Source organism: Rhineura floridana, chromosome 14 (genome assembly GCF_030035675.1).
Source record: "Rhineura floridana isolate rRhiFlo1 chromosome 14, rRhiFlo1.hap2, whole genome shotgun sequence".
Taxonomy (NCBI): Eukaryota; Metazoa; Chordata; class Lepidosauria; order Squamata; family Rhineuridae; genus Rhineura; species Rhineura floridana.
The window spans coordinates 14,300,303-14,312,782 of NC_084493.1; the positions used below are offsets into that span (position 1 = coordinate 14,300,303).

At 42.6% G+C, this 12,480-nt stretch overlaps 1 protein-coding gene across 1 annotated transcript in view; it reads left to right on the top strand.

The window, feature by feature from the left end:
- The window catches only part of EFL1 (elongation factor like GTPase 1), a 74,454-nt gene that overhangs the window by 13,771 nt on the left and 48,203 nt on the right, over positions 1-12,480 (top strand). The window contains exons 9-15 of the mRNA XM_061595228.1: positions 50-126; positions 455-591; positions 1,627-1,749; positions 2,061-2,160; positions 8,443-8,582; positions 10,138-10,316; positions 11,952-12,087. Of these exons, the coding sequence (XP_061451212.1) occupies positions 50-126; positions 455-591; positions 1,627-1,749; positions 2,061-2,160; positions 8,443-8,582; positions 10,138-10,316; positions 11,952-12,087 (892 nt within the window). The remainder of the gene's footprint in view (positions 1-49; positions 127-454; positions 592-1,626; positions 1,750-2,060; positions 2,161-8,442; positions 8,583-10,137; positions 10,317-11,951; positions 12,088-12,480) is intronic.

Sequence of the window (12,480 nt, forward strand, 5' to 3'; positions counted from 1 at the left end):
CATTTTATAAAGGGCATCTTAAGTTTGTGTAATATACGCTTTCTTCCAGTTGAAAGGAAAGAAGCCTTTGTTTGTGCAACTCGTGCTGGAAAACATATGGAGCCTCTATGAAGCAGTTATGAAAAGGTAAAAGCAAAGAAGCATCCCCGAGTCTTATTCTTTTGATAGCAAAGGTAGGAAATTCCCACTGACACTCACACTTTTTGTGACACGGTTTGGGATTTGTTGTTTATGCTCAGTGTGCTTGGTGCTCAACTCCATATTGGGGCATTACCAACTGAAGGAAGGCGAGCCATAATCTGGGGCTGTGTGTGGTGTGAATCAGCAAGGCTTGCCTCCAGGCGATGCCTTAATAGCAACAGGCCAGTGCTTTTGTATTTAAAATAGGTTGGAATGTTCCCAACCTATCAGTTGGATGCAATGCTGTAATTACATATGTATGCTTTCTTTGTAGAGACAAGGAGAAAATTGATAAAATAGTCTCTTCTCTGGGATTGAAAATTGGTGCTCGTGAATTGCGCCACACCGACCCGAAGGTTCAGCTTAATGCCATTTGCAGTCAGTGGCTACCAATATCGGAGGCAGTTCTCTGTATCCTTAAGGAAAAGGCTATTTACAGTTTACTAAAAGCTTACACCGGGGGTCCCCAGACTGTGGCCCGTGGACCACCGGTGGTCCGAGAGCTTTATTCAGGCGGTCCATGGCACATCCACATAAAACGCCCATATTTATTTTGAATTGTATTTCTACTGCTTCTTTTATTACTTATATTTTACTGTATTACAGCTAGAATTCTATGGGATGCAAAGTGTAACACAATAATAAAACAAAAAGCAATAAAAATACAATTAAAAATTATGCAGCATCAAGCAAAGCCATTAGAATTACTACAGTAGGCAGAAAAATCTTTAAGTGGACCTCTAGGGCCCTCAACAGATTTTTCAAGTGGTCCATGGGGGGGAAAAAGTTGGGAACTATTGGCTTACTTTGTTTCATCAAATAGAGCATAGTCCACCCGTTTATGCGGGAGAGGTTGAGGGAATTGAATACAGACACATAGAAAGCTGCGCTATACTGTGTCAGACCGTTGGTCCATCCAGAGACCATTGGTCCATCTAGGTCAGTACTGGCTGCACCGACTGACAGTGATTCTCCAACATTCCAGACTGGGGAAATCTCTAGTCCTATTTGGAGATGTCAGGGGCTGAACCTGGGACCTTCTGCATGCAAAGCAGCTGCTCTGCCCCTGAGCTGCAGCCTTTCCCCTAGCAATGTTCCCCAGGCCCAGTAGCTTCTGGGCTGTTTCAGTATTCGCATAGCCATATGAGTGTGGGGTGGTGGGGGAGCTCTAGTCATGAGTCAAGAGCACCTCACCAGTGCCGGAGATACTTGAGAGTTGCTCCTTTTCCTACTCCCCAGGCTTCCAAGTGCCTCCAAAAATCCTTCCCCTAGAGCCCTTTAGTTGTGATTCATATTTGCATCCTCTGGCAAGTCTTAGCTTTGGGCAAACACTTGTCCAAGGGGTGTCTTGTGATTACTGGATACACGCCTATGGGTTTTCCACAGCCTCCTATCTATCTCCTCTCTTCTAAACATTTGTGTGTATCCTTAGCAAGGAGCTTTAAGCCATGGTCTGTAATAAACTCCCTAGTCCTCTTGATATCACAGCTGAGAGAGCAGAGAAGTTGATGTGTGTTGGAGCTAAAACATTTGATTCTCTACCACAAGAAACCCAAGACCTGAAAGATGGTAAGTAAACCTTAGCAATGGATTGGACGTCTTTTAGCTTAAGTCCCATTCAAATGAGTCTCGTTTTAGAATGGTAACCTTCTTAGTGGGAGAAGGGGAAAGCATTTGAGGCCGTAAACTCTGCTATCTTTTATTTAAACGTGAACAGACTGTCCAAAGACATGCTTTGTTTTTAAGTCTGGGCAGAATTCAACAAGTTTCCCTCCTGGATTCACTTACTAACTTCGCATTTGACAAATAAGTATAAAGCCAGAGACTCTCTCATCAGACCTTGGAAAGACATGTAACTTTCTCATTTTATGTTTGCTTAGCGTTTATGAAATGCAGCAGTGAAGAAACTGCCCCAGTCATTGTCTTTGTTTCCAAAATGTTTGCAGTTGATGCTAAGACATTGCCACAGAACAAGCCAAGGTGAGAATACGATGCCATTTGATTTCCTTCCACTCAATGGCATTAGGCACTAATTCACAGTATGTAAGTCTAGATTGCTTTTGATTTGGGCCCAGTAAGATTATTTGCCCTTATGTCAAACTAGGTCGGCTGTTTTCAAGAACTAGTTGGCAAATGCAGAGCGGACTGTTGTGTCACATTAAATGTTTCTACATTTTATTTGTGGTTCAAAGAATAAATGCTTTGTCAAAGAGTGAAAGTTATGGTGAAAATATAAACGTAAATTGTAAAGTTAAAAAAGGTTTCTTTATAACTTGATCAAATTATGTAGGCCAGTCTTTTACAAACCCTCAGTTTAGTTTCATGTGGAGAAGATAAAGATTCTTCCAAGTGCTTTTGCAAGCTTTTTGACAACTTCTGTTTTCATATTACCTTGATGACCACATTGTGTAGCACCAGAGGGCTTGTTCAAATGCTCTTTCTCCCTCATTCATCCTCACTTCTCTACCCAATGAGTTTGTGGGAATGCCTCAAGCTGGTGTGTTCCCTCCTACACAGAAAGCAATAACTGCAGTGGAAAATCAAGCTAATACAGAATCTCCTGGTGCAACAACTAATTTGTATTTGAATGCAGGGTTTTCCAGTGTAATAATTGCTTTCTTCCCAGGAGAAGGCTCTTGAACTCAACAGGAAAAAAGAGAAGTGGAAAGGCTGCAAAAGAAAGCCTTGTGAAAAGTCCACTGCTTGTTGTCTGCTTGCCTCATCTCCCAGATGTGACTTGCTGCAATTATTTTTGCATGCATTGGTTTAGATACAACTGTATACAGTTTGGGGCCAGTTTACCTGAAAGACGGTCTTGTCTCTTATATACCCAGTCGATCCCTGTGCTCTGCAGGTGAGGGCCTCCTGCAGATACCATCTCTTCAGGAGGTCTGTTCCACACAACATAGGAATCAGGCCTTTAGTGTTGTGGCACCAACCCTTTGGAATTCTCTCCCCTTAAATATTAGACAGGCGCCATCTTGATCACCTTTTTGGCATCTAAGACCTTCCTCTTTCAACAAGCATTTTAAGTAGAGACCTTATGTCAGTCTGCATGTGTTGGAATTGTTTTTAAGATATTTTTTAAGATAAGCCTGGGCTGTTCCACCAGTGGATCTACTTGTAAATGAGCAGATATGCTGTTTTATGGCTTTTGGGTCCTGCAAATTACTGAACTGTATGGAGTGTGATAAGGGTCTAGTATGATGGTATTAGGGACTCCAGTAGCCTTAATTATTGGCACTCCTGATGTAAGAGATGCAATCATTTCTAGTTTGAAGATGCACTGGATGTTTAGGCCACTAGATGGTGATATTTAGCTGTTTGTAAGCCTGCTTTACAGTGACAATTTTATAGTGACAGTTTTGCTTCTAGTTCTGCAAACCAGCAGTGGGAGTTGAGGAATGCCTTTATTAACAAGAGTGAAATTGGGTTGGGTCAGGTGCTTTTCCCTGGCCACATGAACATGAGGTGGCAGGCAGCAGGAGTGAATTAATGAAACAAATAGGGTTATGGCACCAAAAACATTTCAAATTCCTTATTAAACTTACTCAGTTTTAACTCTTTCTGCAGCAAAGTGCTCGAGAATCTATTCTTCATGACACTGGTTTTCTTCTATGCCTTTTAATTAAAATAAATTAAAAGATGAAGTATTGTGGCCCTTGATAAAGGTTTATTTCAAATATGTGTGACTGTGTGCTTGAGTACATATATACAACCAAACACCTGGAGAAATAAGAAAGTCTTGCACCACACACAGAAAATAGCCAGTGATGGGCTCCTCATGTTTTATAAATGGTTTGTTCCAATCCAAAGGCTTGGGGGCCACTACTGTAAAACCGTGGATGCTTGATGTCATAGTTTTAACATGCCACAATGAAGGCGTATGACACAGAGCTTGATTGCCTGACTGTAACTGGCCTGCAGGCTGATAACAAGGAGAGGCAGTTCCTCCAACATGCAGGGCTCAAGTTCTGACTTGGTGAGCCTTCATTGATATTAGGCTAAGAATTCCATGGTCTCTCTGAAAGGTTCTTTCCCTTGCTTTCAGGCACAAACTTACATACTTGGCACCTGAATGTTTTATCAGTTAGAACAGCGCTGGGGAATGTTTGGCCCTCCAGATGTTGCTGAACTACAACTCTCATCAACTGCAGCAAACATGGCCAGGGATGATGAAAGTTGTAGTTCAGCAACATCTGGAGGTCCACAGGTTCCCCAAAACGGAGTTAAGAGCACTTTCGCAGATTGTCCTGATGTGTGTCACTTAACATCCTAGAGGAGGAGTAGGGAGCCTGTCGCCCACCAGATGTTGGACCCCAACTCGCATCACACACACCCAGGCGGCATGACAAATTGCCAGGGAAGATGGGAGTTGTAGTACAGCATCATCTGGAAGGCAACAGGTTAGCCCCCTGTGTCTTAAGTGGAATTTGCATCTTTAAATGTGAATTGGTGTCTCTGATAGTTACCGAACCATTTCATCCTGTTATATGTGCTACAATGCAAGTAGTAAAAAAGTAGCTTTTAAAATTCGTGACATTGTAGTATACATTTAAAGTACCGTGTATCAAGCCACACTTTTTGCAAAAGAAGTTTTTATTATAGTTGTTTCCTTCAAATCAGCTACTGCTGCTTAAAATGTTTTTTTCTAAAATAACTCTTTGATTTCCCCCCCTTTTCAGATTTTTTATCATTTCCTTGATTTTATTGGGAAAGCTTATGATGTATCTATGTTTTCATCAGTGGGACTAGAAATGCTTTACTTTGGCAGAATCATGCTCATAGTTAGCTTTTTAATGACTAGTGGGTCATTGGTGGGTTTTCTAGCTGTCTTTAAAGGTTACCTGATTGCCTCTGCCTCTTGCAACCATGTTTTAGCAATCTGTGTTGGCTTTATCTGACAATCATCTTTATGCTGCATGAATTACTTTTTCATACATGTATATCTTTACAGAGTTTGGGAGATGCAAATGCTTTCTTTCTCACTTTTACGCCAGGAACTTCTCAGCATGGCACTGTCACACCCTCTTCAAATCCCTCCTCACTAAAGCCTCTGACTTAGTCTGGGGGTCACCAGAGTGGTGCCTGCAGGTGCCATTGTATCTGCGAAGGCCTTTATTATAGGTGCCCTCATGCAGGGCTCCCCAGGCTCTGAGCTTACTTTTCTTTTTTAATTAAAGGAAAGTCTCTGGCCCTCCTAGGAAGAACATTATGAAGCACAATGTACAGGCACCCTTCTAAGCCATTTCTGTGGAATGAGTGAGCCTGACTGCTCCTGCCTGTCAGTGTTTTAAGCCGATGAGTGAAGTCAGAGTTGTGATAAGTGAGTTGTCTGGATACTAGGCAACAGGAATTGCCGGAGTCCTAAAGAGCTGCTGTTTTTTCCTTTAGTGCACTTTTCTTCCTTCTGTTCTTTTTTCTAATCTTTGGAATCTCTGTAATTTGCCCTTCGCTTTCCGCCAGCAGCTAGGATGTCTTTTTCTTGTGGTGGACTTGTCTGAGATCAGGTAGTCCCTTGAAGCTGTTTTCTGCAGATACTACTACACAATGGGTGGGTGGGTGTTGCGGAAACCTCCACCACCACCACAGACAAACGTGAACACTTTGCAAAGGGGCTTAGGATTGTCTCCTGTGTAGGACCGAAAGACCAGCCACTCATGGAGAATTCATTGGATAGTTAACTTACAGTACAATAGTATACATGTCTACTCATAAAAATGTAAGAAGAGCCAGCTGGGTCAGGCCAGTGGCCCATCTAGTCCAGCATCCTGTACTCACAGTAGCTAACCAGATGCCTGTGGGAAGCCTGCAAGCAGGATCTGAGTGCAAGAGCACTCTCCTGTGGCTTCCAGCAACTGGTATTTGGAAAACACCATCTTCAACTATGAAGGCAGAGCCTGACCATCATGGCTAGTAGCTCTTGATAGCCTTATCCTCAATGAATTTGTCTAATCCTCTTTCAAAGCCATCCAGGTTGGTGGCCATCACTGCTTCTTGTGGAAGTGCATTCCCTGCACTGTTATAAAAAAATTTTTTTGTCTGTCCTGAATCTTCCAACAAGAAGTCTTTGTGTTTAATGGGGCTTACTCCCAGGTAGGTGGGTACAGGATGGCAATGTAGGATTTAGTTTAGGGTTGACACTGAAGAAAAACAGGGTTCTTGTGTCTTTAACAGCTGTATGGCAGGCAGAAATTCAACAGATTAAGCCTTCGCTAGTATGCAAATACAATGATGGGAAAAGCTTCACCATGACTGTACGCTCTCTAATTTTGTGTTATGCCATGCCCCCCCCCATGGCAGCCATGTTGTGCTGGCACCCACAGCACTCTCAAAATTCAAAATGTGCCCACTGATCCAAAAAGGGTGGTGACCTCTGACTCTGCCCCTTATCCTTCACCCTCTGAACCAAAGCATGGGGGCTGGATGATGGCCAAATTACTAATAGGGGAGTGTGGACAAGTGGGTTACTAACTACTATGGACTTGGCCCCAAGGCAATAAATTGGCAGCTCGCAAAAGTCTATCTACTAATGGAAGATGATAAAGCTGAGAACTGATGAAAGGAATACATCAAATTTAAATTGTGGGTGATTTATAACAGTTCAGGAAGGCTTTCTGGTTTTGTAAAATTCCTTTCACTCTTTGCCTATCCCTCATTTTTAGCTTGAAGGAGGGAAAATCAAGAGATGGCTCATAAAAGGGCCATTGCCCTAGCAGAAACAAGTAGATGAACTATTTGATGGGCAATGCTGGAAATGTTTTGATAGCTTTCCATTCTTCCCCTTGTGTTTTATGGCTGGCTTTATTGTGATACAATGAGCAGCCTTGCAAGCCTCTTGAGGAGGTTTGGCTGGAAAGCTGGGTACAAATCCTAAAAACAAGTAAATAGAATTATCCTTAAGATTTTACAATAGGGTTTTATTTCTCTTCTTCAGCTGCCTAAAATCCTCCTACTTCAAGAAGAGCTTGCCATGAAATTGCTGCTTTCCTATTCAGCTCTGCATGTTCTTGCTTCCTTTTGCTTTCAGCTAGCAGCTTATTTACTTGTCTTAAACTCAAAGACTAGTATATGTTTCATCCCTTAACACGCTTGCTTTTGCAATCTCCTATTCCCCGAAGGATGTTTTTTTAAGTGATCTGTAAGCTCCACAGTCTCTGCATCAAGTAACAACTTTCCAAATGTGTGTCATCCAATGAATGTTGTTGGGTTTTTTTTTGCTCCCAAAGATCTCTGTGCAATCTTTTGAATAAATACCGACATGACTTTGCATTAAAGGGCTCTGCACATTGTAGCACAGTCATGTCCCTTGGCTGTGAATTGTGCTGTGGTCTGAGTTGACCCTAATCAACTCCATCTATTATTGGGCACGGACAATGTTCAATACCACATCCTGTCAGAACTGTAGGACAGTGTTTGTGGATAGCACCTACTTATGAAATTAACCAAGTAAAATGGGTCTTTCAAGAGGAAGTTAACCATTTATTGTGGTTGCTTTGAAGTGCAGCCTTTGTTTCCAGGCAAGACTATCTGCATATGGATCCAACCAACACATGTGGAATCAATTTTAAACTGAAGGGAGTTTTTGAATAGTCGTTTGGCTACTAAACAATTGCAATCCCTATACAGTTTTCAGTTTTTTATATTAGCATCATATATTCTTTACATGCTAATCATAGTTGAAACTGGAACATGCCATTTCTTTTTAAATTGAGAATTCCAATAAGGCATTATAAAGCAATTAAGCTAATGATTGATGCTGTATAGTGAGAACAGCTCATTGCTGGCATGATATTCAGGTGCTTGATTTTAATGCTCCTATCACATGCATTTCCTGCCAGCAGCTGGCCAGAATGTCTGCCTTGCATTTTTTTTAATTACTCTGCTTTAATGTGTGGCAAATTGAAAGACCACTTAAATATTTTGGAATTCTGTTGCACCCGAGAAACCCCAACAGCAGCCAAGAAAGCTATCATAATGTTGTCACCATGCTTGGGATAGGAGACATAATCCCAACTGAGGTTTCACTGTTTTGAGATCTGATGTAAACTAGCCATGCTGACACATTTGTTCATGCCTTGAATTTATGGAAATACCACCAATATGAGTGTAGACTAGTGTCTTCCTGGATTGCTCAAATTCATGCTGCCTCACAAGTCTATCAGATTGTTTTCCGTAACAGTTCTTGAGAAATGGCAAAGGAGGTATCTGTTGGCCAGAATAGCTTTCCCTAAAATTAATGCTGTTTCAAATGGTACGTAGGCCTCTGTCGCAAGAAGAAATAGCCCAAAGACGTGATCTTGTAAGGCAGCGGCATGCCGAGAAGTTGGCAGCGAGTCAAGGGCACGAGTTGGTGCAAGAGACAATTGTAGGAAAACTGACGGACCAAGCTCTAAATAAAGGTGAGACAAAAGGCCTGCAAAGGAATAGCAGTCAGCGGAAGTATTTGATTCAACTTTGGTGATGGAAGTGCTGCCATTTTTGCCATTCTAAAGTGGGTGTGGGGAATCTTTGGCCCTGCAGATGTTGCTGAACTATAACTCACATCAGCCCTGGCTGTTGGCCAAGTTAGCTGGAGCTGATGACAGTTGGAGTCCAGCAGCATCTGGACCATGTCGACTATCTCTGCTTTAGATTTATGCATAGAGGGGGACCTTCTGAACAGTCCTCCAGCTTCTTGCCATTCTGTACCTTTCAGAAAACATAGTTGTCATTGGCAGTAATTCCAGGCTCTTTGGCGGGAGTTACTTACCGAACCTGCTTGTGGATTGGCTCATCTTCCCTCTCTCTACTAGCACTGGTCTTCAGCTGGTGGGTCAGAACCCGCTTCCAGGTCATGACCTGATCTAAGGTGGCTTGCAATAGCAGCACTACTACATACAAATATATGGTAAAAAGAAACACATGTTTGGGTTTGGTTTAAAGGTGGGTCCCACAAGGAAAAAATGGAAGGCTACTGCCCTGGAACCTTTGTAGATAGCAGGCAGTCTTCTGGAGATGGCTGAAGGGAGACAGTAAGGGACACCTGCCATTTGGGAAATGTGATGGGTTGGAGATAAGTGGGTTAGGAAGCAGGGTGAGAGGTCCGAGTTGAAGGTCAAGCTTGATTTTTGGCAGAATGGGAATGATTCAGGAAGAGTGCCATAGAAGTGAATTAGGGACATTTGATGGAGCCTGTTCAAGCTAATTTGTAGCAAGGAACAGAAGGGCTATAATAGGAGCAGAGTTTGTTCTTTGGAGACCCGGAGGAAAGAAACACACTACGTGCTTGCCATAGTGTAGGTGTTAAAGCTAAATAGGTAGCATTAGCACATCTACCAAGATCCTTCCACTGTGATTAAAGTTAGGTGCGTAACCCAAAGTGAACTTGGGACCCGTTTTGCTGCCGTGTCAGTATGGCAGCCCACAGGAGAGCGGGTGCCTTTTGTGACTCCTAGCTACATTGCATTAACTGCAATGATAGGCCCCATCGCTATCTGCTGTATTACTGGCCCAAGCCAGATCTACTTCTGTTTTGATGAGGATACAGGTGGCCTAGAGGTTGGGCGGGGGAGGCGGAGTTGTGTCCCTGTCACGGCCAGACTGTTCACCGTACAGATTTCTAATTCAGGGTGATGAAAAATTCCTCCATTTGGTTGATCTGCCCCAGAACCTAGGATTTCCAGAAAGCAAAGGGCCCCTTTTTTACAATGGCAAGGGCTTTTGGATCCAAATATGTGACAATTTTTATCGAGTTGGTAGCTAATTATTGTTGGATATTGGTGTAATTCTGATTTGTTAGTAAGTATGGGTGGTGTTCAGTGCTAGTCCTACTCAGAGTTAGACCCCTTGTAGTTAACACATGTCTAACCTAGGTTTATTTTCAATGGAATAACATCGTATATCTTACTGTGACCAGTCTTGAGGGGAAGATGGAGCAGAATAGAAATAAATGCTTCTTCCACAACTCTTCATTAGGCGATGATCAGCCACCTACAAGTCAAATGGAGGCTATGACCCTGGCAGCTGTGAAACAGGAAGATGAAAACAAGGAGGCTTTTATTGCTTTTGCAAGGGTGTTTAGTGGAGTTGTGAGAAAGGGACAAAAGCTCTTTGTTCTTGGACCAAAATATGATCCTGCTGAATCATTGCACAAGGTAAGGTGGGAAGACAGATAAAGCACAAGGTTTTTCACATTATGGCTGACTTGACCAAGTCCCTTTTTCCTTTTAAAGGAAAAAAAAAGATGTTTTTTATTCATGATGAATCAGACCATAAATCTTCAAATTTGCATTGTCTAAGGAATCTAATGTTCTTGTAATTGAGTGAACCTCTTGGTCTGCAGACCAAACAAAGAGGTTCAGAAGGACATGAGCAGCTGCTAACAGCAGTCTTGAGCCCCTTCCTTATTACTTTCCACCTGCCCCATCTTCATGAAGGTCTGGGCTAGGTCCTGAATTAGAAAGCAAATATAGATACGAACACCCAGATAATACCTTAAGCCTTCCCTCCCAGTGCTACTCCTTGAACCTCTGAAAATGGAGACTCAAAGAGCAGTACAGGCTGTTTTCAAAAGGCCACCCGCTGCGTGTTGAGCAATGTCAGGTAGTTGACAGGTGGGTGGCCCACCGTTTGGCCCTGCAAAAGGTAAAGGTGTCCCTGCACTTATAGCGCGAGTCGTTTCCAACTCTTAGAGTGACGTCTTGCGACGTTTACAAGGCAGACCGTATATATGGGGTGGGATTGCCAGTTCCGTCCCCGGCCTTACTTTACCCCCCTCCCCAGCATATGCCGGGTACTCATTTTACCGAGCACGGATGGATGGAAGGCTGAGTGGACCTCGACCCCTTTTACTGGAGATTCGACTTCCTCCTTCCATTGGAATCGAACTCCGGCTGTGAGCAGAGCTTCGGCTGCGTTACCACCTCTTACCACTCTGTGCCACGGAGGATCTCCTGCAAGGGGTGGGGAAATAAGGATCTGGCCTGCTGGGCAGAAAGGTTCCTGACACACACACCCCTTAAGGCCATTGCCAGTCATTATTGTATAGGAAGGGCTGCTCTGAGGAAGTCCAAGCCCTTTTTCTCCATCTCACAAAGTGTGCTGCTGAAAAGTGTCTCTTTTCCCCTCTCCATGTAGGGAGGCACAACTTTTTTGTGTGTGGGGGGGGAGAGGGAGAGGGAGAGATCTGGCACTGTGCCCCCAGCTGCCAATCACACTCAAGGTTTGTTTGCTAGTTGCATATGTGGCATCCCAGCTTCTCACCTGTCTGGTTCTTATGCTAGTCTTCTTGGAGCCATGTTCTTTTTTCTTTGGGAAGGTTTCCTTCAATTTAATTTGGCATTGCCTGTCGAAAAATAATAATAATTGGAGGATTTATGGTATTCCATTTTCTTTACCACTAAGAATCTTGTAATCAAGCTCACTCTCCCTTGCAGCCTGGAATGAAAAGGAAGAAAATGCTCTTGTGTATCCTATTGTTGCCTTTTTGCTTTTCAGGAAAATGTGTCAAGAACTTTTTTCTGGAATAGTATCCATTATTACATAGCTCTTTTATCTCCCCTTCCTCATATTTATTTACTTATTTATACAGAATTTGTATCCTGCTTAATTGTTAAAAACCTCTAAGCGGTGTACGTAAAATAAAATATCCACTAAAATTCTTGCTAAAAGTCAGAGTGAAAAACAAGTTAACCTATAAAATATATTCAAAATATAAATAAAACCAGCAGTTAAAGAACGTACATTATAAAATAGAATTATATATTAAAATGCATGCAACTTTGCCACAGCTTCCTTCGGGGTGTTCTGCTGCTGATAACCCACCTTCAGTGCCTCATTTAGCCTGCTGCACTATAGAAGGTCTCTACTTATTGATGGGAAGAGGACTAGAGGAACTACAAGAGGTGCCTTCGGGGAACGTGCTAGGTGAGCATGCTTCAACTTTTTCCATTCTATCCTCCAGTGCTATTATGTATAAAAGGTGCAGTTTGAGGAAGGTGCTTGCTGTTACATCAGTGATGGGCAGCAGCTGCATTGCTGAAGACTGCATTTGAAAACATTTTTATGTATTAAACGTCTGCACCGCCCTTCAGCCAGAACAGTTTTCAGTGTGACTCACATAATAAAATCCTCCCAATCAAACTCAATCGGGCATATAAGGTAAAAAAAAAATCAGTAGTACAAAGTAAAAAATCTGTAATTTAAAATTGGCAGTTTAATGCCACCATTAGCAAAGGGCACTAACAAGCTTGCATATGGTAGAATAACTGGAACAGAATGAGAAATAACTCCATGGGCCATTAGGTCACAGGAATCCGC